Here is a 26345-nt window from a genome sequence, read left to right on the forward strand (position 1 = left end):
TGTGATCAAACAGGAATGATGGACGAGAAAGTGTTACCGTTGGTTTTTAAGAATGTTATATGGACAATTTCTAGTCTTCTAAATGCATCTAGTTCAATGTAAGCGCAACAAGAACAGACAGCCTTGGTACCTCAATAACAATGTCCCTAAGGCCAGGCTATGGGTTTCTGTTTTTGGTAAAAAAAAAAGGGGGGGGGCGTTTAAAAAGTCCTTTTGGAGGCTTTCCTGGTGGTCAGTGGTAAAGAATCTGCCTGCTGATACAGGAGATACAAGTTTGATCCCTGGTCCAGGAAGATCCCACATGTTGTGGAGCAGCTAAGCCCATGCGCCACAGCTACTGAGCCTGTGCTCTAGAGCCTGGGAGCTGCAACTATTGAGCCCATGTGCCTAGAGCCTGTGCTCCACGCCAAGAGAAGCCACTGCAATGAGAAACCCTTGCACCACAACTAGAGAGTAGCCTCCACTCACCACAACTAGAAAAAAGTCCGTGCAATGATGAACACCCAGCACAGCCAAAAATAAATAACTTAGCCAACAAAGGTCCGTCTAGTCAAGGTCATGGTTTTTCCAGTGGTCATGTATGGATGTGAGAGTTGGACTGTGAAGAAAGCTGAGCGCCGAAGAATTGATGCTTTTGAACTGTGGTGTTAGAGAAGACTCTTGAGAGTCCCTTGGACTGCAAGGAGATCCAACCAGTCCATCCTAAAGGAGATCAGTCCTGGGTGTTCACTGGAAGGACTGATGTTGAAGCTGAAACTCCAATACTTTGGCCACCTGATGTGAAGAGCTGACTCATTTGAAAAGACCCTGATGCTAGGAAAGATTGAGGGCAGAAGGAGAAGGGGAAGACAGAGGATGAGATGGTTGGATGGCATCACCAACTCAAAGGACATGCGTTTGGGTGGACTCTGGGAGTTGGTGATAGACAGGGAGGTCTGGTGTGCTATGGTTCATGGAGTCACAAAGAGTCGGACACGGCTGAGCGACTGAGCTGAACTGAACTGAACAACTTATTTTTTAAAAAAATCCTTTTCATATTTTAACGACAAACACTTGTGAATGGAATCCAATATAGCACACCTGATACTGAATTTCTCAATAGATTAGGCAACACGATGTTTTGTGATGCTGTTCTCATAAATGGCACCCCCTTCCCTCCCCAGTTGCAATTAATTGCTTCCTATTTTGTGCTTACGAAGGATTTATTTGCAGCCCCGTTTCAGCGCTTGTGACATTTGGGCTCTTTCGCTGGTAGATGCCCGAGTGTCTGCCTCCTACTTTGAACCTAAGGTTCAGAAGGCTCTTTCTCACATTTTGTACATCGATCACCTAGCATGACCCTCAGTGTACAAGATTTACTCACGTGAATGTGCAAAATTACACGCTAAGTGGAGAGTGTTATTTAGAAAGGATATTTCAGTGAGATCGACAGTTCATCTGAATTACTGGGCTGCAGAAGGTTTAAGCAAAAGGACTATTAAAGCATGCAGATGGAGTGCCGTGTGTAGTTCTTCAGTCACTTTAATTCATTGGCCAAGTAGAAGCACGCTGATGGTAAGGCGTGTGAGAGCCATATCAAGAGGTTGCCCTGGCTATGAGAAGACAGGTGGAAATATCCCCCTGTCCCACTGATCTAACTGTTCTATGGTTAATTACACAAGAGGTCAACGTCCAGATCTACCAGCAGGGCTTGGAGATATCCCAGAGACATCTTAAGGACAGAGCTTCCAAGCTTGGCTTTCAAATGAAAATTTGAAGAACAGAGGCGATGCTGCATTCCCCTCACTGCACTGATTCTAAAGTGCAGACAGCTTGGATATGCATTCTACCCAAACTTGGATTGGCTCAGTACCCTGACAGGTAAAGAGGAGGGACTCAGAGAACTCTGTCCTGCCCAGGGCTTTGTATTTGAAAGAACTCACTGTCCTCACACTGCAGAGCCAGGGCCTGTAGGACTGTTGCACACGACCTGGAAATAGCCCCGTTGCACAGAATCTACAGAGCTGGACATCGTAATAATGGTGCTGCTGACAATGGCTCTCATCTGGCCCAAGTTATCATCATCTATTATTTTATTTTCTATTAGTTAAAGTGAAACTCTTACACCAGGATTCTGCTCCAATTTCTAATTCAGGAAAGCGTGTGTGTTTTCTGCCTCACAATGCTTTCCCGGGACCATAAACCCTCAATTTCCTCTTTCCGGCAATAAAATAGTTCTCATTTCCAGAGCCCATCAGACAGGTCTTTTTAAAGGAGGCCGTAATTGGTGGCGTTGCTGCAGAGACTGAATTAAAGAGTGGTGTTGGCAGACCCACGGGAAAGTCATTCTCTCGGCCTGCCCTACTGACAAGGTAGGATTTAGGACACTTGAAAGAGGTTGGCTTTCACTCAATTTCTGAGTAGTAACTTTTGTCTGACTTGCCCATGAGGCCCTGACATCCTGCTCAAGGAACATCACGGGTCACAGAACCAGGCAGCCTGGGGATCCAGCCCAGAGAGGGAAAGGCATTCTGTGGGGTGAGATTCCCCCCAGCTAGCCGTTGGTCCCGCTGTGCGGGGGAACAGCTGAGCCTCCGCTCACCTCTCAGCCGCTTTAGCCTCTGCTCACGCCTCCTCCTCCGAACCACCAGCAGGAGCACAAACAGCATCAGGACCCCCACCAGGATACAGGAGATGGTCACCAGCATCTTGAGCCCCTCGTTGGTTGTCAGCCCTTCATCGCTTTGGACAACTGACTTAATGAGTGGGGGGATTGTACCTGAAAACAGGGTCATGATGTTAGGTGGCTGTTAATGACGACAGCATGGCGGAGTTTTTAGGGATGATGGGTTATAAGAACCGCGCGAGTGATCCGAGGGCGTCCACGGAGATGAAGATGAAAGGAACTCTTCATCTAGGTCCTTGCTAATTTCTTTACTACTCACTTCCCTCCTATGCTTACTCTACAGAACATGGAACTAGAGTCTGCTCAAAGGACAAAGCCCATTTCTTTGAAAGGGACTTCACTGGTAACATGCTGGGTGCAGACACTTGAAAGCATAATATCCAGGGTGGGTGCTTTAAAAAGTCACATGCATTTACCTGGAGTTGAGTGTCACCCAGAACACAATTGAGAGTGGCTGTTTGAAATATTGCACATCAAAGAAGGAACAATGGGTTTGGCAAGTGGACAGAAGGCAGGCTTCGGGGAGACAGTACCAGATAGACCTGCTTAAAGGAGCTGAAAATCTCTTTTCTTTGGTTTTTTTCATTGCTCTTTATCATGGATGTAAGACCAAATCTACTTTTAAAAGTCTCCTTTCGGGACATTAGAGAAAAATCAACTTTTCAAAGAGGAGCTATCCAGGTCTCTAAAGCAAGCTATTTACTGACACTTATAATGCTCTGAAATTCAGATTATTTAGAATTACAAGGAAACACTTAAGCAGTCTGAACTCTGAGCTGCTTTAAGCTGCCTTCTGCTGAGAGGCTGAACAAGATGGGTCCAGAGATTCAGACACAGGCATCCCCTTTAATGGAGCTTGCATTTTGGCATCCACCACTACGAAAAGATGCTCCAGTCTTCTGTATTTTCCATGTAAAACAAGGGCCAGGAAGTCAGTAATTTAGGAAAAATAATGCAAAAATAATATCATTTCCCTTTGGACAAAAAGTGTCTTTGTCCTGCATTTAGTGAGTAGAGCAGGAATACAGAACACCAGGCCCCTCTGCTGTCTGCTAAGGCCAACAATATCATTCTTCCAATTTATAAACACCGGTTTTGGCTGGAGTCCTGGAACTGCAAATGCTCAGAATTCAGGTAAGAAGCACAAAGGGGGATGCAGGTGAGGATGTGTCCACAAAACCAAGATGACACAGGACCAGTACAAACACCTGGCTGAGGGAATGGCAGAAGAAAGAGTCCAAAAAAATACGGAAGAATCTGAAATCTGACTAGTACAGACAGAAAGCTAATCATCAATGTTTGTTTTTCCCCAAATGAAAAAAAATTCTTCAGGCAGAAGTGATACGAGAGATATTAAAGCTATATATCCACAAGGTTGGTTCAAAGAAATATGTAACCTTTTTCAAGGAAAACAGACATATGCATTTTTCTTTTTAGTGTAATAAAATCATTTCAGGTTTCAGAACATTTTACACGTAGGACGTTTTTCATGATTCTAATCTGAGATCTTGGATAAAGTGAGGACATTTCTTTTAGAAAATAACCATTTAAAGTTTGCAGAGCACTTTGTAAGTAAGAATGACAGTTTCAAATGCTGCATGTGAGAGGTTGCTAATTAAATGATTAGCTGTAAGCCTATCACCAACACGCACCTTGAAGCTCTGCACTCTGGACCACACAGATTATAGTGAGGCTGAGTGCCAGAGCGGGATGATCGAAAGGCAATTAGTGGACATCCGTCATCTAAAGCAAGAAATATACTTTCTGCTCAAATGTGTACCCTGCTAGCAAAGGACTTTGGGGAGCCTTTAAACACTAGGGAAAACGTTTGGTCAGCGTCAAACCCTTTGTCAGATCAAAGAATGAAACAAAATTGGAGGAGAAAGCAGGTCAGATGTGCTATTCTATGGTAGCTGATACTCTGTGATGGAACCTCTTGAAGTCACTGCTGATTGAGGCCAGGAGATTAGAGTGATGCGGCCCAGGAGGAGCAGGGCTTCTGAGGAGAAGCCTCACATCTGGGATCAGCGGTCTTGAGGGCGGGGGCCCAGGCTGGTATCACCAGCTCTAGGACTTCTACATAGGCACCTTCTTGCCTTCACCCTGCCCAGGCCTGAAATGCTGGGGGCGAGCCTGTGCTCTGACTGGGGAGGAATCTGTGCAGGAAATTCAAGGATGGGTTCACAATATGCCAGGGTGGGAGGGACAAGCCCAGGGCCAGTCAAGACTGACCAGGGGAGGAGCTGAGTCCACATCACCTCCAGAGCATCCTTTGGTCACATCCCAGGCTCCTTGGGTTTATGGACTCTCTTTTCTAAGAACAGGATAACCAGGACTCCAAGGAAGTTCCTGCCAGGGCTTTAATTAAGGCAAGATCCTGAATGCACACAAGCAGAGGAGAGGACACCCCTTAGCCTTTCCAGTGAAGAACAGAATGGGGGGGTTTGCTCAGGCACAGGCTTTCTGGGTGAGTCACTCAGCACCGTGGTCCAGCCTGGTGGGTAGACGCTGGACAGGGGCTCCGAGGAAGCTGAGCCCACAGCTCCAGGTTATCTGACCAGTGGAGACTGTTTTTACAAATGAGCACAGCACCTAATTCAGCCACTGCCTCTCCCAGAGTGGACCACTGCTGTAAAGCTGTAAAAATCAGCTCAACTTGCTGCTAGTTAGGACTCTCTGAAACTCCCTGACTGCAGGACCATCAATGTCAGACTGCCTTTAGTTTCACTGGGCTTGACATTTGTTCAATATCAATAAATGGCCCACAATACTAGTTGTAGAAAAAAAGAGGATAAAAATGTTTCTCTCTTATTTTCAGTCAACTAATCATCATGAGACACCTCGCCTGGTTTTCAGAAACCTCTTGCAAATTGCATGTTTGTGTGTGCCTATGAATGTGTGCATGCATGTGTATTTGCATGTGTGTACATGCATGTGTGTGCATGTCCACTACCATCCTATAACATTATTCTATTTCTATCTGTGCCTCTGTTTCTTCTCAGAGACTAACATAAACGCCTTCACTTATGGAAAACTGCTTTTGCACATGCAATTTAAGGGCTAAATGAGAGAAAAAAGAAAGCTGTTATGTGGTTTGGGATGGGGTGGGCAGAGAGGAGGGAGACAACAAAAGCAGTGTTAGCTCACAGTCATGACGAAGCACCAACCACGTGCAGAGAAGCCTTCAGCCCAAAGAGAAGTCACTCTTGCACCCTGACTGCCTAGTGAGGGTCCCCGGGTCTCAGTCCCTCCTTCCTGGAACTCAGCCATGGGCACATGGGTACCTGGTCTAGGGAGCCCTGGGGGGGAGCAGACTGGACGGCCCCAAAGTCTAAGGGGATCTGCGGGCACGGGTCACATTGCACCGAGGATGGATGTCGAATGGGAGAGGGACAGTGAGCTTGCGCACATGTCCCGAGACGCAGGCGGGAGGCCGGGGCCAGCTTACTGCCATCGTAGTTGAGCGTGGCAAAGTTGGTCTGCTTCTCTGCACAGCCCGCGCTGTTGCACACCCTCATCTGCAGCTCATACCACGTGGCCTCTTGCAGGTCGTACAGGATGTAGGACTTGGAGAGGGAGGTTCGCTGGGCTGTGGTCCAGACCGTGGTCCCAAAGGGTCTGTACTCGAGAGTGAAGGAGGTGATGGGGCAGCCGCCGTCATTCCAGCCAATGAGGTTGAGCCGCACACGCGTGGTATTGATGCTAGCGAAGAGCTCCTGCTCCTTTGAGAACTGAGGCTCTGTGGAGAGGCGACAGGGGAACAGGTCATGGGGCGTGTGCGTGAAGGTCACCAAGGTCACCCTGCACTACCCTTGGACTGCTTCCCCACAGGCGAGGGGCTCAGTCCAAGTCTGGGTCACAGGCTGCTTGCTACCTGCCCACTCTTTACTAGGATCTTATGAACCAACAGGCTGTCCCAGTCAAGATAACCTTGGAGTGAGAGGGAGCATTGGGCGGGTAGCGGTTATCTTTGTGAATCTTAGATATCCCTGAAGAACAATTCTGTTCTCAGGTATGTGTTTCTTTGAGTGCTTTTTTTAAGTTTGTTTTATTTGGTGGACAACACTTAGGATGTAAGCCCAGGACACAGCCTCTCAGGTAGCTTTGAGGGGTTCCTCTTCCTTGAGTAGTTTTGAAGGAACCTCTGTGATGTGCTGGGCTGATGTGTCCATTCATGGACCTGACCCAGGAGAAGGCAGACTTGGACGTGGGAAGTACCCACAGCACCCTTGCTGTCCAAGCGTCTCGTACTGGAGCCCAGGGATTCGATGGGTGTGTTTCTGCAGAAGTCAGCACTTCATCTTCTGAGCCCTGGTGTGTGTTACGCAAAACTCAGCACTGCAGCCAAATGACACCCTCGTCTGCTGATGTCTGGTGCGCCTGTGATGTGGTCCGTGTCACTTGATGAGAGTCAGCAGGAGGGAGCCTGCAAAGACCCCCTCTTCACCTCCTCACCTACACTTACGTGCAGCACCATCCCGCCCTCCCGCTGCTGTTTTCGGGCTGCACATTTTACCTCTGAACATCACTGCCCTGGGGTTCGCCTCCCTGAAGGTCCACCTTTCAGAGGGAAAACCAGCTCACACTGAAGGTTAACAGTCAACCCCAGGGACTTCTCATCTAGAAAGCGGAGTCTATGAGGCAATGTGACAGTTATAAATAGAAGGGAGGGGGTGACAAGGGAGAAGGTCACCCTAGGAGAAGGTGAGAGGGCAGAGGTCATACTTCATGGCTTCTCAGCCTGGGAACTGGGTAGCACTGTTGGCACCAAAGGCCTTGATTTTCAAATGACACTTCTTTTTTAAAAAACATACTTATTTTTATTGAAATATAGTTAATGTACAATGTTGTATTGGTTTCAAGTATAGAGCAAAGTGATTCAGTTATACATTTGTGTGTGTGTGTGTATATATATATAATACACTTTTCAGATTCTTTTCCCTTTTAGGTCATTACAAAATAGTGAGTACAGTTCCCTGTGCTATACAGTAGGTCCTTGTTGATGATCTGTTTTATTCACAGTAGTGTGTATCTGTTAATTCCAAACTCCCAATTTAGCCCTCCTCTCCACCTTTCTCCTTTGGGGACCACAAGCTTATTTTTTATGTCTGTGGACGCTCTTCTTTTAAACTGCCAATGAAATAATTAAAAAAAGAGAATCAGACTATTTTGTAAAGATCAGCCGTCTCTCTCAATATGCTGGAACACTGCCAGACCCATTCAGGGATAACAACATTCAAACTCACAGATCCATGATGCATCTTTTGTGACTCCAATCTGCTGCCCCGCCCCCCCCTTTGATCTGGAAGACAGAGGATCTCTAGAAACAACAGAAGTCTTACGTACCTTTGCCCAATGTTTTCGCTTCTATGATCTCACTTATGCGCCCGGGTCCCACTCCGTTCTGTGCAGTGAGAGTGAACTTGTACCAAGTTCCACACTTCAGGTTTTCCAGGCGGTAGGAGCGTTCACTGGGGCTGATGGGAAAACTCCCCCACTGCTCACTGTTGTCCTCGGAGTACTGCAGTATATATCCTTCGGAAAACAAGAGGCAGTCACAGGAACATTACTTGCTTTCCCTCGAATGTTTGCACTGTGTGCAGGGTGAGTTCTTAGAACTGTATATCTTCAGAAGAGAATAATTGAGCTCCAGGACACTGAATCCCGGCTGGGAGAAGTGCTGTGATGACATACTGATTATGAGATATTTAGGCTACACCAGATGCTACAATGGTGGGAGTGCTGGAGAATGTAATGACGTTAAAACCACATTCTGCCCGTTCTCTTTAAAAGGTGTAACTGGACACCCAATCTCTAAATATATGATCTTCAGAGCATATTATATGATCTTCAGAGCCCAATTCTTGGGAATGGGTGTCTCTGAAGCTGGCTTATTGTTATATATTATATATATTATGTGCAGGCATGCTAAGCCGCTTCACCTGTGTCTGACTCTCTCTGACCCTATGGACTATAGCCCATCAGGCTCCTCTGTCCATGGAATTCTCCAGGCAAGAATACTAGAGTGGGCTGCCATACCCTCCTCCAGGGGATTTTCCAACCCAGGGATTGAACCTTGGTCTCCACCTGCATTATAGGCAGATTCTTTACGGTCTGAGCCACCAATGAAGCCCTCATATATAAATATATGCTATATATTCTATGTATATATAAATATATATTATTTGTTAAATATACATTAATATATATAATATATTTTATAATATCCTCCTGGTGGTTCAAATGGTAAAGAATTCACCTTCAATGCCGCAGACCTGGGTTCAGTTCCCGGGTCAGGAAGATCCCCTAGAAAAAGTGAATGGTAACCCACTCCAGTATTCTTGCCTGGAGAATCGCATGGACAGAGGAGCCTGGTGGGCTACAGTCCTTGGAGACTCAGAGAGCCAGACGAGACTGAGTTACTAACACTGTCACACTTTCACATTGTACATAACACATATTTGGTTTTATAGAGAACCGGAGTTTTGGAGAAGGGGTAAGCTATCCAAAGGGGTAGGACTCTCCTCAGCTGGCTCTGGTCTGTCCACAATCACTGTGCCGGGCATTATCCACAGCCTGTTACTCACACCACCTCACATAACCCTGCACATTAGTAATTAACATCTCCAGAGCACTGACCAAGACACTGAGGTCTGGAGAGGTAAGGTGATCACTCTTGGGTCTTACCAGCAGGATTCACATCCCACTGTCAGACTCTGAGGCCTGAGCTCCTGGGCCCCTGTGGCCATGGAGCCAACCCCCACCCCTGTTACAGCCTTCCTCCCTGCCACCCCATCCACCTTCCTGGGGCAAAGATGTCCTGTCTGTTCTGTCCTTGTCTCCTAACCATTCACACCCAGACAGCCCAGGACTGGCCTGCTTGATGCGTGGTGAGATGATACCAGCATGCTGGCATCTTCTCTCCTGCCCATGGAACTCCATTTTAACACCAGTAAGAAAGCACTTCTCACGTCCACATCACAGAGCCTGCCAACCCCAAGCTGGCAGCAGCCAGTGTCTTCCATGCGTCTCACACGAGGTCACCTACCTCTGACTCCTCCTTCTGCGGCCATGGTCAGCATCATCTCTGCTGCTCCCTCCTTCCCTGCCCTCTGGCCCCTGCAGCCTTGGGGCCCCTCCTCTTTCCCGAGCTTTATTTTCCCCGCCATGCTCCTGATCTGCACTCAGCACTGGACAGGTGAGTGATGGATCTGGGTCTAGCTCCCACGGTCATCCTGACTTCATCACTCCTTGGTGCCCCATGCATCATGGGGCTTGTGCTTTCCTCCTCATGTCCTCCATCTAAACCGCTTCTAGGAAGATTTTCTAACCATTGGCCATGGGAACCCCCATGTCAATGGCTTTGGCCACCACTGTATTTCAAGGATTTCTGGTCATCTTTGCTTGGAGACTCTTCATTACTGAAATTGGCTTCATCTCTAAGACCTTCCAGAGAAGGCAATGGCACCCCACTCCAGTACTCTTGCCTGGAAAATCCCAAGGATGGAGGAGCCCAGTGGGCTGCAGTCCATGGGGTCACTGGGAGTTGGACAAGACTGAGCGACTTCACTTTCCCTTTTCACTCTCCTGCATTGGGGAAGGAAATGGCAACCCACTCCAGTAGTCTTGCCTGGAGGATCCCAGGGATGGGGGTGTCTGGTGGGCTGCCATCTATGGTGTTGCACAGAGTTGGACACGACTGAAGCGACTTAGCAGCAGCAGCAGCTAAGACCTTCCACTCCATGCCCTTCCTGTAATTCTTCTCCCATGAACTCACATTTCCTCTGTCCATAGGATGCTCCAGGCAAGCATACTGGAGTGGGTAGCCATCCTCTCCGCCAGGGGATCTTCCCAACCCAGGGATGGAACCTGGGTCTTCTGCATTGCAGGCAGATTCTTTACCATCTGAGCCACCAGGGAAGCCCCTCCAGACCCAAGATTTTGTGTCATTTGAGCCTCGAGTCCTAGGGTTCCTCAGACTCCTCCATTGGTACCCCATTTTTTAAAGGTTCTCCACCGAGTTTAGAACCTCTGGTAGACCATCTTAACCAGAATCCCGGTTTCGCTCACTCTGGTGAGTCCTGGCCACACTTACCTGCCGGTCACCAGCTTTGGGCAAGTCATTGGTCACCTCTTGGGCAAGTCATTAACCTGTGATGCAGGTGACCACTGCAATCTGTGCCGTTTCTCTGCAGCATCCTCTCGGCAATGACTTTGCTTCCCTGTTAATGACTCCCTGTGCATTTCCTATGGCTTCTGTTACAGATTTTACCTATGCTCCTCAAACCCACAAACACATCCCCTTCCCTAATCATCCAACTATTTTTAAAAATAATGTCACCTTTTTCTTCCCTAAAACGGGGAAAGATCCTCCCCTTCACCCAGTGGAACACTAATCAGTGTTTAATAATTGGTTCTTGAAAAAAGAAAAGCATTTTTGATTTGGGTGGTATGCAAATATCCCTGACCTGGCTGTGATTACTGAGGGCAAAGCAGGGAAGAGGAGCGGCAACTTGCTATCATGAGCTGAAATAAGCCGGCTCCAGATGCCACTGGTCTTGCTCTAAAATGGCTCTGTATGTCCAGTTGTCTTTTCACCCTCCTCCTCTCTCAGAAGAAGGATGCCCTCTGCCTGCAGAAATCTATCCTCCAGCCTCTCCCAGCTGCTCTAGGACCCCTTTTGTCACTTGCTCCTTAATCCCATGCATCTGCAGTTGCTCCTCTGGGTTCTCTCTCTCCGCTTGGTCCACATATTGCTCAGAAAGTTCTCCCAACCCTACTGAGGCTGGAATCATCAGGCTAGCTCATTCCTTCAGTTTGTGAAAGTGGAAGTGTTAGTCACTCAGTTGTGTCTGACTCTTTGTGACCCCATGGACTGTAACCTGCCAGGCTCCTCTGTCTATGGGATTCTCCAGGCAAGAATAATGTTGTGGATTGCCATTTCCTTCTCCAGAGGATCTTCTCAACCCAGGGATTGAACCCGGGTCTCCCACACTGCAGGCAGATTCTTTACCCTGTGAGCCACCAGGGAAGCCCCTTCCTTCCATTTAAATACCCTTATTCTTTCCTACTGATTGCAAAAGATTTGAGGAACTAGGTCACTCCCATCTTTTAGTCCATTCTAAGTCAGAACAGTCGCTGTGGTTACTCAATTGAAGGAATGAGTAACAAAACAGAAGAAGCAGTGTTGACAACAAGGGAAGAAACACAATGTGGCCTCTTAGGGGAGAGGCACCACATTTGTTTATTCTTTCTTTATTGCTGTTGTTCAATTGCTAAGTCATGTCCAACTCTTTGTGACACTATAGACTGAAGCACGCCAGGTTTCCCTGTCCTTCACTCTCTCCTGGAGTTTACTCATACTCATGTTCTTTATTGGCATGTGTTAATATTTCACTCTGTGTGGATCACAATAAACTGTGGGAAATTCTTAAAGAGATGGGAATACCAGACCACCTGACCTGCTTCTTGAGAAAGCTGTATGCAGGTCAGGAAGCAACAGTTAGCACTGGACATGGAACAACAGACTGGTTCCAAATAGGAAAAGGAGTACGTCAAGGCTGTATATTGTCACCCAGCTTATTTAACTTATATGCAGAGTACATCATGAGAAATGCTGGGCTGGAGGAAGCACAAGCTGGAATCAAGATTGCTGGGAGAAATATCAATAACCTCAGATATGCAGATGACACCATCCTTATGGCAGAACATGAAGAAGAACTAAAGAGTTTCTTGATGAAAGTGAAAAAGGAGAGTGAAAAAGTTGGCTTAAAGCTCAACATTCAGAAAACTAAGATCATGGCATCTGGTCCCATCACTTCATGGCAAATAGATGGGGAAACAGTGGAAACAGTGGCTGACTTTATTTTTCTGGGCTCCAAAATCACTACAGATTGTGATTGCAGCCATGAAATTAAAAGACACTTACTGCTTGGAAAGAAAATTATGACCAACTAGACAGCATATTAAAAAGCACAGACATTACTTTGCCAACAAAGATCTGTTTAGTCAAGGCTATGTTTTTTTCCAGTGGTCATGTATGGATGTGAGAGTTGGACTATAAAGAAAGCTGAGCACAGAAGAATTGATGCTTTTGAACTGTGGTGTTGGAGAAGACTCTTGAAAGTCCCTTGAACTGCAAGGAGATCCAACCAGTTCATCGTAAAGGAGATCAGTCCTGGGTGTTCATTGGAAGGACTGATGTTGAAGCTGAAGCTCCAATATTTTGGCCACCAGATGCGGAGAACTGACTCATTGGAAAAGACCCTGATGCTGGGAAAGATTGAGGGCAGGAGGAGAAGGGGACAACAGAGGATGAGATGGTTGGATGGCATCACTGACTCAATGGATATGGGTTTGGGTGGACTCCGGGAGTTGGTGATGGACAGGGAGGCCTGGAGTGCTGCGGTTCATGGGGTCGCAAAGAGTCGGACACGACTGAGCGACTGAACTGTACTGAACTGAACTGAATATTTCACTCACACTGGATGCATGAAATGATTCTGTGAATGAATTTCCTTGGATGAAAGAGTGAGTGACAACAAATACTATAAAAATAGATGTGTGTTTGTGTGTGTGTGTGTGTGTATAGGTAATGGAAGAATCCATTATATGATGAGTTTGGGAGAGAAACAAACTAACACATGACAATTACTTGATAAAAATGTGTCACTTCTCAGCTTGTGGATAATGTCAATTAATCAACCATTGTGAGCACCCTCTTTCTTCTTACCTCTTATAGAACTGCCTCCATTGTCCCCAGGGAGCCACGAGAGGGTGATGGAAGAAGAGGTGGTTTTTGAAACTGTGAGCCGAGGCTGATCTGGTGGAACTAGAGAGGAAGCAGTTTTTAGAAAACAAGAATTAGTTGTTCACATCTTCAGTCTTCTTTAACAGTCATTTACCAAATGGTTTTTAACAGCCACTTATTAAATAAGTGTTTCAGGTTGACAAAATATGCAATTCATGTCTGTCAAAATGTCTATTTAATTGATATCCTGGGCTAAAGAGCTAGAACAGAATGATTCTATTCTTTAAGAAATTCAACCCCATTTCTACTTGGATTTATTTCCTCATTCCCTCGCCAATTCCTTGAGTATCTGAGTTGCTCATCACTCATTAAAACCTTCTGTGAACTTACTAAAGATACATGCATTATTTTACTCTGAATTTCAGCCATGATTCAAATGACAAAGACAAATGGCACCTACTTAGCTTTTCTGTTCTTAGCTATATGAAAGGGGGAAGGTATGTGTAGCTAGTGAGAAAAAATGCAAAAATTTCCAGTATTTGACACCCTTCCAAGAGGCAACATACACACACACATTCTCCACTGAAATCATAGGTACGCCATTGAGTGGCAGTACACACACTTGAATTGTCACATAAGATTCAAAGAATACATGCTTCTCATCAATGAGCCTTAGTAATGTTTTGGATTGGTTCTCTGGACAGAAATACTGAAGAAATTTGGAGTCAGGCTATTAAAATTATATAGAAAGTTTCTCATAAAATGTCCTCTTTTCCTCTGAGAGAAACCTGGTATTAACCCAAAGCCATGAAAAATAGATTCATCTCTTCAGAGTTATAATATAGTGTCTATCTCTGAAAAATGCCCTGAAATTCTCCCGACTTCAAGTTACTTGAAATTCCATGTCAATTTTACATTATTTAAAAAAATAGATAGTTCTCATTCCCTTCCCTCCCATCAAGGGCAATATTTATTTATTTTTTATCAAACCTTCTGTGATTTATTAGTATGATAACATAACTTAGTGTGATTAATTTAATATGACAATATTGTAAATGCTATATTAATTATTAATGTCATAACACATCTGGAAAAGTACATACTTAAGATTTTTCTACTCATAAAATATCACTGTGCATTCAAATTTGAACCCAATCAGTGGCCATTTGGGATTTTATGCATGTTTTTAATTCAACAGTCTTAAATTTGTCATGTACTTTTGGAGTATGAAGTCAAGGAAAAAATTACATGCACTGTATTAAATACACAATTGAACATGAATGCCCTGTAGAGTTTCAGTTAGTGTCCTTATAATATACAATGCATGTGACTAGTGAGTTAATTAACATTCATAAAGCATCTCAATTTGGAATTATTTCTTGCTGGTATTTTATGGGTGATACTTGTATACATGCAGAGTAAATCGTGCAATTAGGATGTTATTAGGAAGGGCTTTTTCAGGGATGCACACATAAAGACAGATGAGACTAGGCTCTCATATGAAAATATGTAAACAGTGTTAGCTCTCAGGTTATGAATGCTGTTTATTTACTTTGATTTGTTTAATTCTAATCTCCAAAATGAACATCTATGCTTCTGTTATATGAAAGTAGCAATTAGCTCTTTACAAAGGCTGATTTTTAAATTTGCTCACTTTCACTCTTTGCACATAGGCATACATACAAAAAGCAGCATTAAGAAGAGCCCCCAGACGTGGTACCTTGTACTTGTAAATTTAAGATAATTTCATCCGACCCCCAGTTGTTATTGGCGATGCAGCTGTAATAGCCAGAGTCCTCTGCCTTCACCGTGCGGATGACAAAGCTGCCATTGCTGAAGACGCTTCTCCGCCCATCAATCGTTACCAGGCTGGGTGTCCCGTTACTACCTCACAGGAAGAAAAAGGCGCAGATTAAAGAAATTACAATCTAAGTTAGCTGAGGTTGGGGAAAAGCATAAACACTCTCCAAAGTAGACAACCCATTCAGGATATTATATTAAGTAAGAACTAAACCATGATTATATGATGAAAACAGTCACACAGCTGATTTTGATTACTTGTACAAAATGCTGTGTTGAAGTTTGTGTGGAGGGCTGTGTGGCTTCTGGCTCCTGACATAGGTCAATGCTTGTCATATCCCAAAGGGGATTGCTTCTGTGGGCAGATATACCATTTTGATCAGATCATATTGGGACAATTAAGTTTTGGGGTGGCTTGTAGATTTATGGAAAATTGCAGTTGTTAATGATTGTGGCATCAGAAATGAACTGCGGTGTGCCAAGAGGGTGATGAGCCAACCCTGGTATAAAGAGAGCTCCCTTGGTGGTGTCACAGGGAGACACAGCATTGGCCACAGGGAGAGGGGATTGTCCAGTCATCTAGGGCCATCCCCACATCTGGTGGATGCCACTTAACCTTGGGAGCTTACTTATTTCCTTAACTGACATTAAAAGAGATGAGAAAGTGGTCACTGAGGAAGGCATGGCAACCCACTCCAGTGTTCTTGCCTGGAGAATCCCATGGACTGAGGAGCCTGGTAGGTTATAGTCCATGGGGCTGCAAAGAGTCAGCTATGACTCAGTGACTTAGCACACACATACCAAGACTATCATTTCAATAGTTTGTCTTTGAAGTGCCTTTGTTTGAAAATAGGGACTCTTTTCAATCTCAAATCTCAAATCTCTAGGTTCATCAGTGAATGCTCAGCTGTTTATTTATATCTTAATTTCTTCCTCTGAATAAAGTACTTTAAAAAGTTAACATGAATGGAATCTCTTTCATCCACTTTCTCCCTTCCATCTCAGCTGTTGTTATTTCAATAATTCCTACTGAGCATAGAAAAACCAGGTTTTACATTAGCTAAGTCCTAATGTATTCCATAAAGAAGGCAATAGGATTGTAAAGAAGGCTGAGTGCTGAAGAATTGATGCTTTTGAATTGTGGTGTTGGAGAAGACCCTTGAGAGTCCCTTGGACAGCAAGGAGATCAAACCAGTCAATCCTAAAGGAAATCAGTCATGAATATTTATTGGAAGGACTGATGCTGAAGCTGAAACTCTAGTACTTTGGCCACCTGATGGGAAGAACTGACTCACTGGAAAAAGCCTTGATGCTAGGAAAGCCTGAGGGAAGGAGAAGGGGGCGACAGAAGATTAGATGGTTGGATGGCATCACCAACTCAATGGACATGAGTTTCAGCAAACTCTGGGAGATAGTGAAGGACAGGAAAACATGATATGCTGCAGTCTGTGGGGTCGCAGAGTCTGACATGACTTAGCAACTGAACAACAACAACAATGTATTCCATTTCTTAAAGCTATTTCTCAGAGCATTTCAGTTAGGGTTGGTTGGCCCATTATCTTGGAAGGAGAAGAGATAAGTGTAAGTCTCAAGTCCCCTTGGATATGTTCATCTCAGATACATAGGAGATTTTCATGAAAATGTACAGAAAACTTACACAGAAATTATTCAGCTGGCTAAACTATTTTCCTTGGAAGCATTGTCATGAACTTAAAGCTAAGAATTTTAAGAGAATTGACATGATAGGTCAGATCCCTTTAGTACTAAAGCTGAGATTCTGCCCCCCAAAACCTCAACCAGCTTCCTCTCTATTGCAGAAGACTGGGTAGTTTTCCTGGAGCTTTCGTGAGTGTAAATCTACAACTTTATACCACGAGACCCAGCGCAGTGTGTCCGAAGCACTCTCCTAGCGTTGTGTTGAGGGCATACATTGGGTTACTGGTTACCTGTCTTTCATCCACTTTACGGCAGGAGAGGGGTCCCCAACAGCTTTACAAGGCAAGGCAATGTCTTTCATCCAGGGAGTAGTCACCGTGCCACTGAAGGTCAGGATTCGTGCGGGAGCTGGACCACCAAACAGAGCAGAAATGCAGTGACTCTACGGATCTGTCTACAGAGGCCAAGGTGACCTTCCCTAAACCAGCGACATCCCCCAAAGGCGAGTGCAGCCCTGCCAATCAATGTCACACCTCTCAACACTATTCCTTGTATGAGGTTGTGTCTAAGGGATTTTCACTGTATGAACATATGAACTGCTGAAAATCCCTACTGTAGCATTTTCTCCCCTTGTATTGACTAGACACGGGGATCCCAAATTAAATACATGGAACTTCATAAGCCTAGCAGCTCCAAGCTGTGCTTTCTGTGTGCCCAATTATATTTCGAATCACTTTATTAAGCAATTTATCTCAACACCCCAAACTGCACATTAAAATATACTTTTAATACCTGAGAGAAGAGACAAAACAAAACATTAAACCCCAAGACAGGAAAAGGTAAAACTGGAATGACTTCTATTTATCAGTTTTGTAGTACTTTCCTGACTTTTTAAAATCAGCTTGATCTTCAGCATGAACGTCAAGGGAAATAAACTTATCCAGAGCGACCTCTCTTGAAGTACCACTATTTGCTTGGGATAGCGATTCTGATGCTGGAACAAAAGCTTCTCCTGGGGACATCAGGCACTGGGACAGTCCCAAAGTGGCCAAAGAACATGGGGATGGGGGGAGGGAAAAGCCCAGGGCATCCCTGTTTGCAGGGGCCTCCTTGGATACCGGAGGGGCCCTGTACTGACAGGTTCCTAGCATCATCTTCTTGGGTGGGACACAAAAGCTGGCAGAGGCACCAAGAGATGAGTCCTCTGGAGGCAAAATGATCTGCTTGGCCTCTGCCATACCCTGGGACCCTGGTTTCCAGGATGCTCCCTCCAGAAGCTCAGCCCATCTAGATGCACTGACAAGAAGCCTGTAGGCAGAAGCCGCTCCAATCTGATTCTGGACTCAAAAAGATGGGGCCAGTGTTGGGCCCTTGCACCATTTTGGACTTGAGGGCTGTGACTGACCAATGGGCATGGGGGACAGGCTCCTTAGCAAAGTACTGGAATTTGAGGAAAGGTGGTGTTCCTGGAGCCAACTCAACAAGAGTCACCCTGGTCTAGAACACAAGTCATTATGAACTAGCAGACAACTCTGACTTTTGTTGTTTTGAGCACTGGAGTCCAGAGCAGAGAGAGAAGTGCCAATGGGCTCAGAGGCAGAGTCTATTTTATGCAGCAAATGTTACAGCAAAACCCACCCACATGCTTAAAGCAACATGCCCTGCCCGCAAAGGAAACCGTGGCTCTTCCTCCTGAGGGGAGTGTCTTCGGAGGTGGCCCAGCGAGGAGACCCTTTCACTATGGAATGCTCTATCAGTAATTGACATTTCTGATTTTCCATCATGGGAACAAAAATATCCTGGGCAGGCGGCATTGGATTTCTGACACTGGAAGGCTGGCCCCTATCATACCTTTCAGACCATCCTTTTATATGATGAGAAGTGTTCATGCAGCAAAATGGGGGTTGATGAGGGAAATTCAGCTAGAAGTGGGGCTTTTAAGCTTTCTAATAGCTCCCTCCCCCTGTAAAAAAATACATTTTACATTAAATTCCAGAAGCTGCACACATGTTATGTGTATGTGAATGAAAACAAGGTTCTACACATGAATGCTCACTGTGTCATGCATTCTGATATTTTCTACTTTTTTTTTTCAAGCCTAGTCTAGATTCCTTGACCATTCCATTCTGTTTCATTTCAGTTCTCTAGTATGCCGAATCTAACTCCTAAAATTCTTTCCAGGATTTAGGAGTGCTTTTCCACCAGTGTTTTGCGAAAGCACTGGCTAAAACCACTTCATCTTCAAGCCCAGGACCCCCGGTTTCTAGAATTAATGCCTGTTGGTGGCAGTTGGCATGTATAGGATCCCACTGTGAAATTCTAAGACTAAGCAAACTGGAGCAGGCAAGAGAATCACCTAGAATCGTTGGTGAAAAAAATGCGGATCCCTCCTCTGGCTCTGTGATTCAGCGGATCTCAGGGGCGCTCCAGGAGGCCGGCTTTGAATGAGAACCTCAGGTGATTTTAATCAGACACTGTGCCTCACCAGCAACCTGCATGTCCTTCCCAGTTGCTATGGTGCTCCAGCTACATGGCCCTGAGCTCTGCGCTGCCCCCTGACCCTGGGCTTCCTCTCAGGACATCATTCCTTCAGGACTGGGTCTGTGCTTGCATTCTGCTCCTCCTTGTACCAAAGCCCCAGCCCTCTTCCTGAACGTAACCCTGGATTTTCAAGCCTGCGGATCTGCCAGCCTGCCTTGACCTCCCAACAACTACAACATAAGCCGCACCTGCCTCTTCCACCTTTGGGCAGCCCCGTCTGTCCAGCTTGGACCTTTCAGCCATTATGGTTTATGGTTTGCAAGGGTCTGGGGCTCCTGGGTGGTGCCAGCCCTCTGGATGCCTGCACCACCCCAGAGGCATTCCCTAGTTCAGCTCCTTTCTGGAAAGCCCATCTCGATCATCATCTCCAGCTCTGGGTAAACCCTAGTTAAGAGTGAGAAGCTGGAATCTTGGAAGGTCTGTTTTCTCTTTCAGGCACCTGGAAGCCTTATGAGTACTAAATTTCCAACATGGTATATTCCAGAGTCAGGAGCATCTCTGGTTGGCTTGGAATTGTGAGGTAAATACATTTGTTCATTGACAAGGGCTAATTTACGGGGACTCTGAACACTGTGTGGCAGGAATTACCAGAAGTCAAATAAGAATATTCTGTGTCTCTATGTGCTTTTTAGGGCCAGTATACCATCTTAATGTGAAGATATTACATTCACTTTGTGGAACGTTTTGTGCTTTAAACAAACTTCATTTTGTTATCTAAGGTCTTTCCAGCATTCTGTCAATAGTTTCCGTGGTGACTCAGATGGTAAAGAATCTGTCTGCAATGCGGGAAACCCAGGTTCAATGGAGAATTCCATGGAAAGAGGATCTTGACAGGTTACAGCCCATGGGGTCACAAAGAGTTGGACATGACTGAGCAACTTTCACTTTAACATCAATTGAAGAAGAACCAATGATTTTCTTACATTTGTCAGGTTTCAAATTCCATAGACCGAAAAATAGACGTTTCTCTTTAAGAAGCATGATATCTGATTTTGAAGATGGTAGAACTTGCTTGGAAAGCAGTAATGTAGTGATTTTCACTCTAAGAGATGGATGGGGGCTCCTTTTCCTAATTTCTTCTGAGACACTGGCAGTTGTAAAGCTGCTCATCCATAGGAGGTGGTTTTCCGATTGGCACAAAAGCCCAGTGCCAGCTAGCACTGACCCATTTCTTGGGCTGAAATGGGTAACACGTGGTGTTCTGGTTTACTTGATTTGTAGGGCATTATCAGCTTTATTTCAAAGAGAACAGAGGTGTAAAGCCAGAACGACTGTAGTCGTAATAATAAGGTCCTTCCTACAGCGTGCCACCCACCTTTAGCAACAGGCTCCACAGTAATGATTTCGCTGCTGTTGCCTCTGCCGGCTGAGGTCACGGCCACCACCCAGACGCTATACTGACGATTCCGACTCAGGTTAGGAATTCTGTAGGAAAATGAGTCAGGAGAGGCTTCAAACTCGCTGATCACCTGTGAGAGGAGACATAAATGTTCCCACATTCAAGGAGGCAATGGCACACGTGAATCTCCTAAAGGAATGGTTATCAACATGCTATCTGTGATGAGAAACAAAAGCCACCTTAATCCTGCTCTAAAAGCTGGGGCTTACAATTTCTACATAGTCTGCATGTCTCAATGCTCTGCAGCTTTGATAGCCACCAAGAGTAAAAAGTGGAAGCAGTGACAGATTTTATTTTCCTGGGCTCCAAAATCATTCAAATGGTGAATGCAGCCATGATATTCAAAGACCCTTGCTCCTTGGAAGGATGGCTATGACAAACCTAGACAGCATATTAGAAAGCAAAGATATCACTTTGCCGACAAAGGTCCATGTAGTCAAAGCTATGGTTTTTCCAGTAGATGTGTATGGATATGAGTGTTGGACCATAAAGAAGACTGAACACCAAAGAATTAATGCTTTCAAACTGTGGTGCTGGAGAAGACTCTTGAGAGTCCCTTGGACAGCAAGGAGCTCAAGCCTGTCAATCCTAAAGGAAATCAACCCTGAATATTCATTGGAAGGACTGATGCTGAAGTTGGAACTCCAATACTTTGGCCACCTGCTGTGAAGAGTTGACTTATTGGAAAGGACTCTGATGCTGGGAAGAATTGAAGGCAAAAGGAAATTGGGGCAACAGAAGATGAGAGGATTAGACAGCATCATCAATTCAATGGACATGAGTCTCAGCAAAATCCAGGAGATGGTGAAGGACAGAGCAGTCTGGCATGCTGCAGTCCATGGGGTCGGAAAGAGTCAGACATGACTTAGCAGCTGAACAACAACAAGGAGCAATTTAACCCTTTAAATATGGGTCATGACACATCTGTTTTCAGCTGGGAGGGAATACCAAGAACAAGATGCATCACCCTACCCGAGACAACCAAAGAACACACAAAATACGTGGAACAACAGTTTCAAAGGCATTGCACATCAGGTGATGAAGAACAGTGATTCCTTCCCTGAAACATGGGAAATAAATGAGGTGAAGCCTACCGTTGCAGGGTTGCTACACTTCTGTGAGAGTTTTCAGGTCACGGCACTGAGAAGGGAACCCAGGAGAAGACCAGCAGCTTCCCTGAGTCAAGGAGACAGCTGAGAGCCTGGGAGGGGGCTGGAGCACACAGAAAGGAGTACTACGAAAAAACTTGGTGGAGAATTGTGAGAAGGTCGCTCTTGGATCTTAGCTGAGCAGATGTGTGCATGTGGGAAAGCTCTCTGAGGCCAAGGAAAGAACCACTCAAAAGGATTGGAGGTTCTAGTGCTCAGCTTTCACACAAGGCTAGAAATAGTGCCTGTTCCCACCAACCTGTCAGGAAGCCCTCAAGATCGATGGGCCATTGGATATTGTGCATAGGGTCTTGACGGTGGGGGATAATTAGCCCTAGATCGAACCGTGTTCTTGTGTGGCCTATCTGCATGCATGCTAAGTCACTTCAATGTTGTCCGACTCTGCGACCTGATGGACTGTAGCCCGCCAGGCTCCTCTGTCCATGGGATTCTCCAGGCTAGAATACTGGAGTATGTTGCCATGCCCTCCTCCAGGGGATCTCCCAATCCAGGGGTGGAATCTGCGTCTCTTTGTATCTCCTGAATTGGGAGGTGGGTTCTTTACCACTAGGTGCCACCTGGGAAGCTATTGCTTAACAGTTATTAAAGTCAAGGTTCATAAAGATCAAACCATCACCAAATAACTGAACTGCATCCAAGGACAAAAGTCAAAAAGGCCTATACTTTTTATAGGAATAAAAATATCCAATAAGGTAAAAGACATAATATTTGGCATCCAATAAAAGTTTTCTAGATATGAATAACCCAACTATGTAGCAACTAATGAACAGATAAAGAAAATGTATTGCACCATAAAATGGAGGATTATTCAAAAATAGAAAGAAATGAAGCACTGATACATGCTTAACTTCCGTAAATCATGAAAACACTATACTAAGTGAAAGAAGTCAATCACAATAAACTATTTATCTGATCATTATGCTTAGATTATCATATTAGGCTATGTCATATTAGATTAATATGATTATCATATGAGATTAATATGATTACCTTGTATGAAATGTTCAGAATAGGCAAATCCATAGTAACAGAAAGCAGATTAATGGTTTCCCAGGGCAGGATAGAAGAGGGGAAGAATGGGGATAGATTAATATTGGGTATGGGTTATTTGGGGGATGATGAATGTTCTAAAATCAGATAGCAATAGGGGCTGTACAACCCTCTAAATATTCTAAAAGTCACTGAATTGTATACTATAAAAGCATGGATTTCATGGTATGTGAACTATAACTAAAGCAAAAAATCCTGTTAAAATGGATGGACCTAGAGATGATCATACTAAGTCAGAAAGTGAAAGACAGATATTATATGATATCAGAATCACAGACGTAGAGGACAGACTTGGGGTTACCAAGGGGACAGAGGGTAGGGGAGGGGTGGATGGGGAGTTTGGGATTAGCAGATGCAAACTGGCATATACAGCATGGGAAAACAACCAGGTGCTACTGCATAACACAGGGGACTGTATTCAACAGCCTGTGACAAGCCGTGATGGGAAAGATATGAAAAAATATATGCATGATTGAATCAATGCCGTGCGGCAGAAATTAACACATTATACTTCAATAAAATAAATTACAAAAAAACTGTTATAAAAAATTCCAAAAATGCAAAGAAACAACAAAAAGCAAGACTCATACAGACAATATAATTTAATCAATCAAAACTGACCTATAATTGACAAAGATACAGACAAGAGCATTAAAACTGTTATAATTGTATTATAGTTGCATTATAACTATAGATATTAAAAGCCTAAACATATACATGAATGATATAAAAAGAACAAAATCAAACTTGAGATGAAATTATAATATGTGACAAGAATTATATATTGGATTAGATTAATAGTAGATTTGATCTTGCAGGAAAAAAAGGGTTAGCAAACTTAAAGTTATATTACTAGATGAAGCACAGAGATAAAAGAGAACACAAAATTTAACACAGCTTTAATGAGCTATGGAGCAACATCAAGCAGCTTAACATATATGTAGTTGGAACCACTAAAGGAGGCAGGACAGAAAAAAAGTGTTTGAAGAAATACTGGTTAAAATTTTTTGCAATTTGATGAAAACCATAAGCCCAGAAAGCCAAAAATCTAAATAAAATCCAGCCACAAAATATGAACAAAACCATGCCAAGGCACATCATAATCTAATTAAGAAGACAGTCTTAAAGGAGCTAGAGAAAAAACATGTTAGATACATTGAGAACAAAGATAAGGATGTCAGATCTCTTATATGTGGAATCTGAAGAGGAATGATACAAATAAAGTTTTGTCCCTGTTTCATCTATTAATATATCTTATTTATAAAGCAGAAACAGACTCACAGACTTAGAGAATGACTTTATGGTTGCTGGGGGTGAGGGTGGGGAGAGCATGGGGGGAGGGACTAGTTAGGGAATTTGGGATCCACGTGTACACACTGCTATATTTAAAATGGACAGCCACAAGCGCCTACTGTACAGCACAGGGAACTCTGCTTAACGTTACGTGGCAGTCTGGATGGGAGGGAGCTGGAGGAGAACGGATACTGTACGCGTATGGCTGAGCTGCCCGGCTGTACCCCTGAAACTATCACGATATTGTTAATTGGCTATGAAAGTGAAAATGATGTCTCTCAGTCGTGTCTGACTCTTTGCGACCGCATGGACTGCAGCCTACCACGCTCCTCCATCCATGGGATTTTCCAGGCAAGAGTACTGGAGTGGGGTGCCATTTCCTTCTCCAGAGGATCTTTCCAACCCAGGGATTGAACCCGGGTCTTCTGCATTGTAGGCAGACGCTTTACTGTCTGAGCTACCAGGGAAGTAATTGGCTATAGTCCAATACACAATAAAAAATTAAAAAAAGGAAGGATGTCAGCGAGTCTTGTCAAAAACAATTTTAGTCTGAATATCTTCCCTAAAGTCATATATTGAAAGCACACTCTTCCAGGACATGGAAGCAACCTAAATGTCTATCAACAGAGGAATGGATAAAAAAAAAATGTGGTACATATATATATCATAGAATACTACTTGGCCATAAGAAAGCAGAAAATAATGCCATTTAAGAGCAATATGGATGGACCTAATGACTGTCATGTTGAGTGAAGTAAGTCAGACACAGAAAGACAAGTATCATATGATATTGCTTATATGTAGAATCTTATAAAAGAGTAAAAACAAATTTATTTACAAAATAGAAGAACAGTCACAAATGTAGAAAACAAACTTATGACTACAGGGGGAAATAAACTGAGAGATAGGGACTGACATACACTCAGTCCCTTTTATTGTATATAAAATAGATAACTAATAAGAACCTACTGTGGAGCACAGAGAATTCTACTTAATACTCTGCACTGGACTATCTGGGGAAAATCTAAAGAATGAGTGGATGTGTGTGTTGATATATGTGTAACTGATTCACTTTTCTGATTCATACACCTGAAACTAGCATAGCATTATAAACCAAATATACTCCAATAAAGTTTTTTAAAAAGATAAACAAGTACTAGGGATATAATATACAACATGATAAGTAAAATTAACACTTCTGTATATTATGAAAATTAAGAGAGTAAATCCTAAGAATTCTCATCACAAGGAAATTTTTTTTCTATTTCTTTAATTTTATATCTGTATGAGATGACAGAGGTTCACTAAACTTACTGTAGTAATCATTTCATGATGTGTGTAAGTCAAATCAGTATGTGGTAAACCTTAAACTTACAGTTTGGTATGTCAGTGATATTTCAAGAAAACTGGGAAAAAAATGAAAAAAGATAACAATGTAGTGTGGGGTTCATAAAACATATAAAAGTGAAGTATATGCGAACAACTGCTCAAATGTTAGGAAGGGAGAAAGATGGAAGCGTACTATTGTAAGGTTCTCAAACTATCAGTAAAGTGCTTAATATCACTTGAAAGTAGAATGTAGAAAGTTAAAGGAAAGTGAAAGTCTCTCAGTCATGTCCAACTCTTTGCTACCCCATGGACTATACAGTCCATGGAATTCTCCAGGCCAGAATACTGGAGTGGGTAGCCATTCCCTTCTCCAGGGGATCTCCTCAACACAGGGGTTGAACCCAGGTTTACCTGCATTACAGGCGGATTCTTTACCATCTGAGCCACCAGGAAAGTCCTGTTAGTTCGCCATGTAAAGTTAAAGGAGTGTGCATTAATTCCAAAGAAGCCATTAAAGTTACAAAATAAGAGTACAGTGAAAGCAATGAGCCAACAGAAAATAAAATGGAATTATAAAAAATATCCAGTTCTTCCAAAGAAGGCCAAAAAAGAATAAAAGGGAAACAAATAGGAAAATAAAAATACATGTAAATCCATGGCTGATTCATGTCAAAGTATGACAAAAACCACTAC

General features: G+C 44.0%; 1 protein-coding gene across 1 annotated transcript in view; it reads right to left on the minus strand.

Annotated features, from left to right (window-relative positions):
• The window catches only part of DSCAM (DS cell adhesion molecule), a 667745-nt gene that overhangs the window by 51162 nt on the left and 590238 nt on the right, over positions 1 to 26345 (minus strand). Inside the window, exons 21-27 of the mRNA XM_065943286.1 lie at positions 20728 to 20881; positions 17162 to 17279; positions 15136 to 15299; positions 13398 to 13496; positions 8012 to 8200; positions 6114 to 6404; positions 2582 to 2758 (exon numbers count right to left, since the gene is read on the minus strand). Of these exons, the coding sequence (XP_065799358.1) occupies positions 2582 to 2758; positions 6114 to 6404; positions 8012 to 8200; positions 13398 to 13496; positions 15136 to 15299; positions 17162 to 17279; positions 20728 to 20881 (1192 nt within the window). The remainder of the gene's footprint in view (positions 1 to 2581; positions 2759 to 6113; positions 6405 to 8011; positions 8201 to 13397; positions 13497 to 15135; positions 15300 to 17161; positions 17280 to 20727; positions 20882 to 26345) is intronic.

The sequence above is a fragment of the Muntiacus reevesi genome, chromosome 8 (genome assembly GCF_963930625.1).
Source record: "Muntiacus reevesi chromosome 8, mMunRee1.1, whole genome shotgun sequence".
NCBI lineage: Eukaryota > Metazoa > Chordata > Mammalia > Artiodactyla > Cervidae > Muntiacus > Muntiacus reevesi.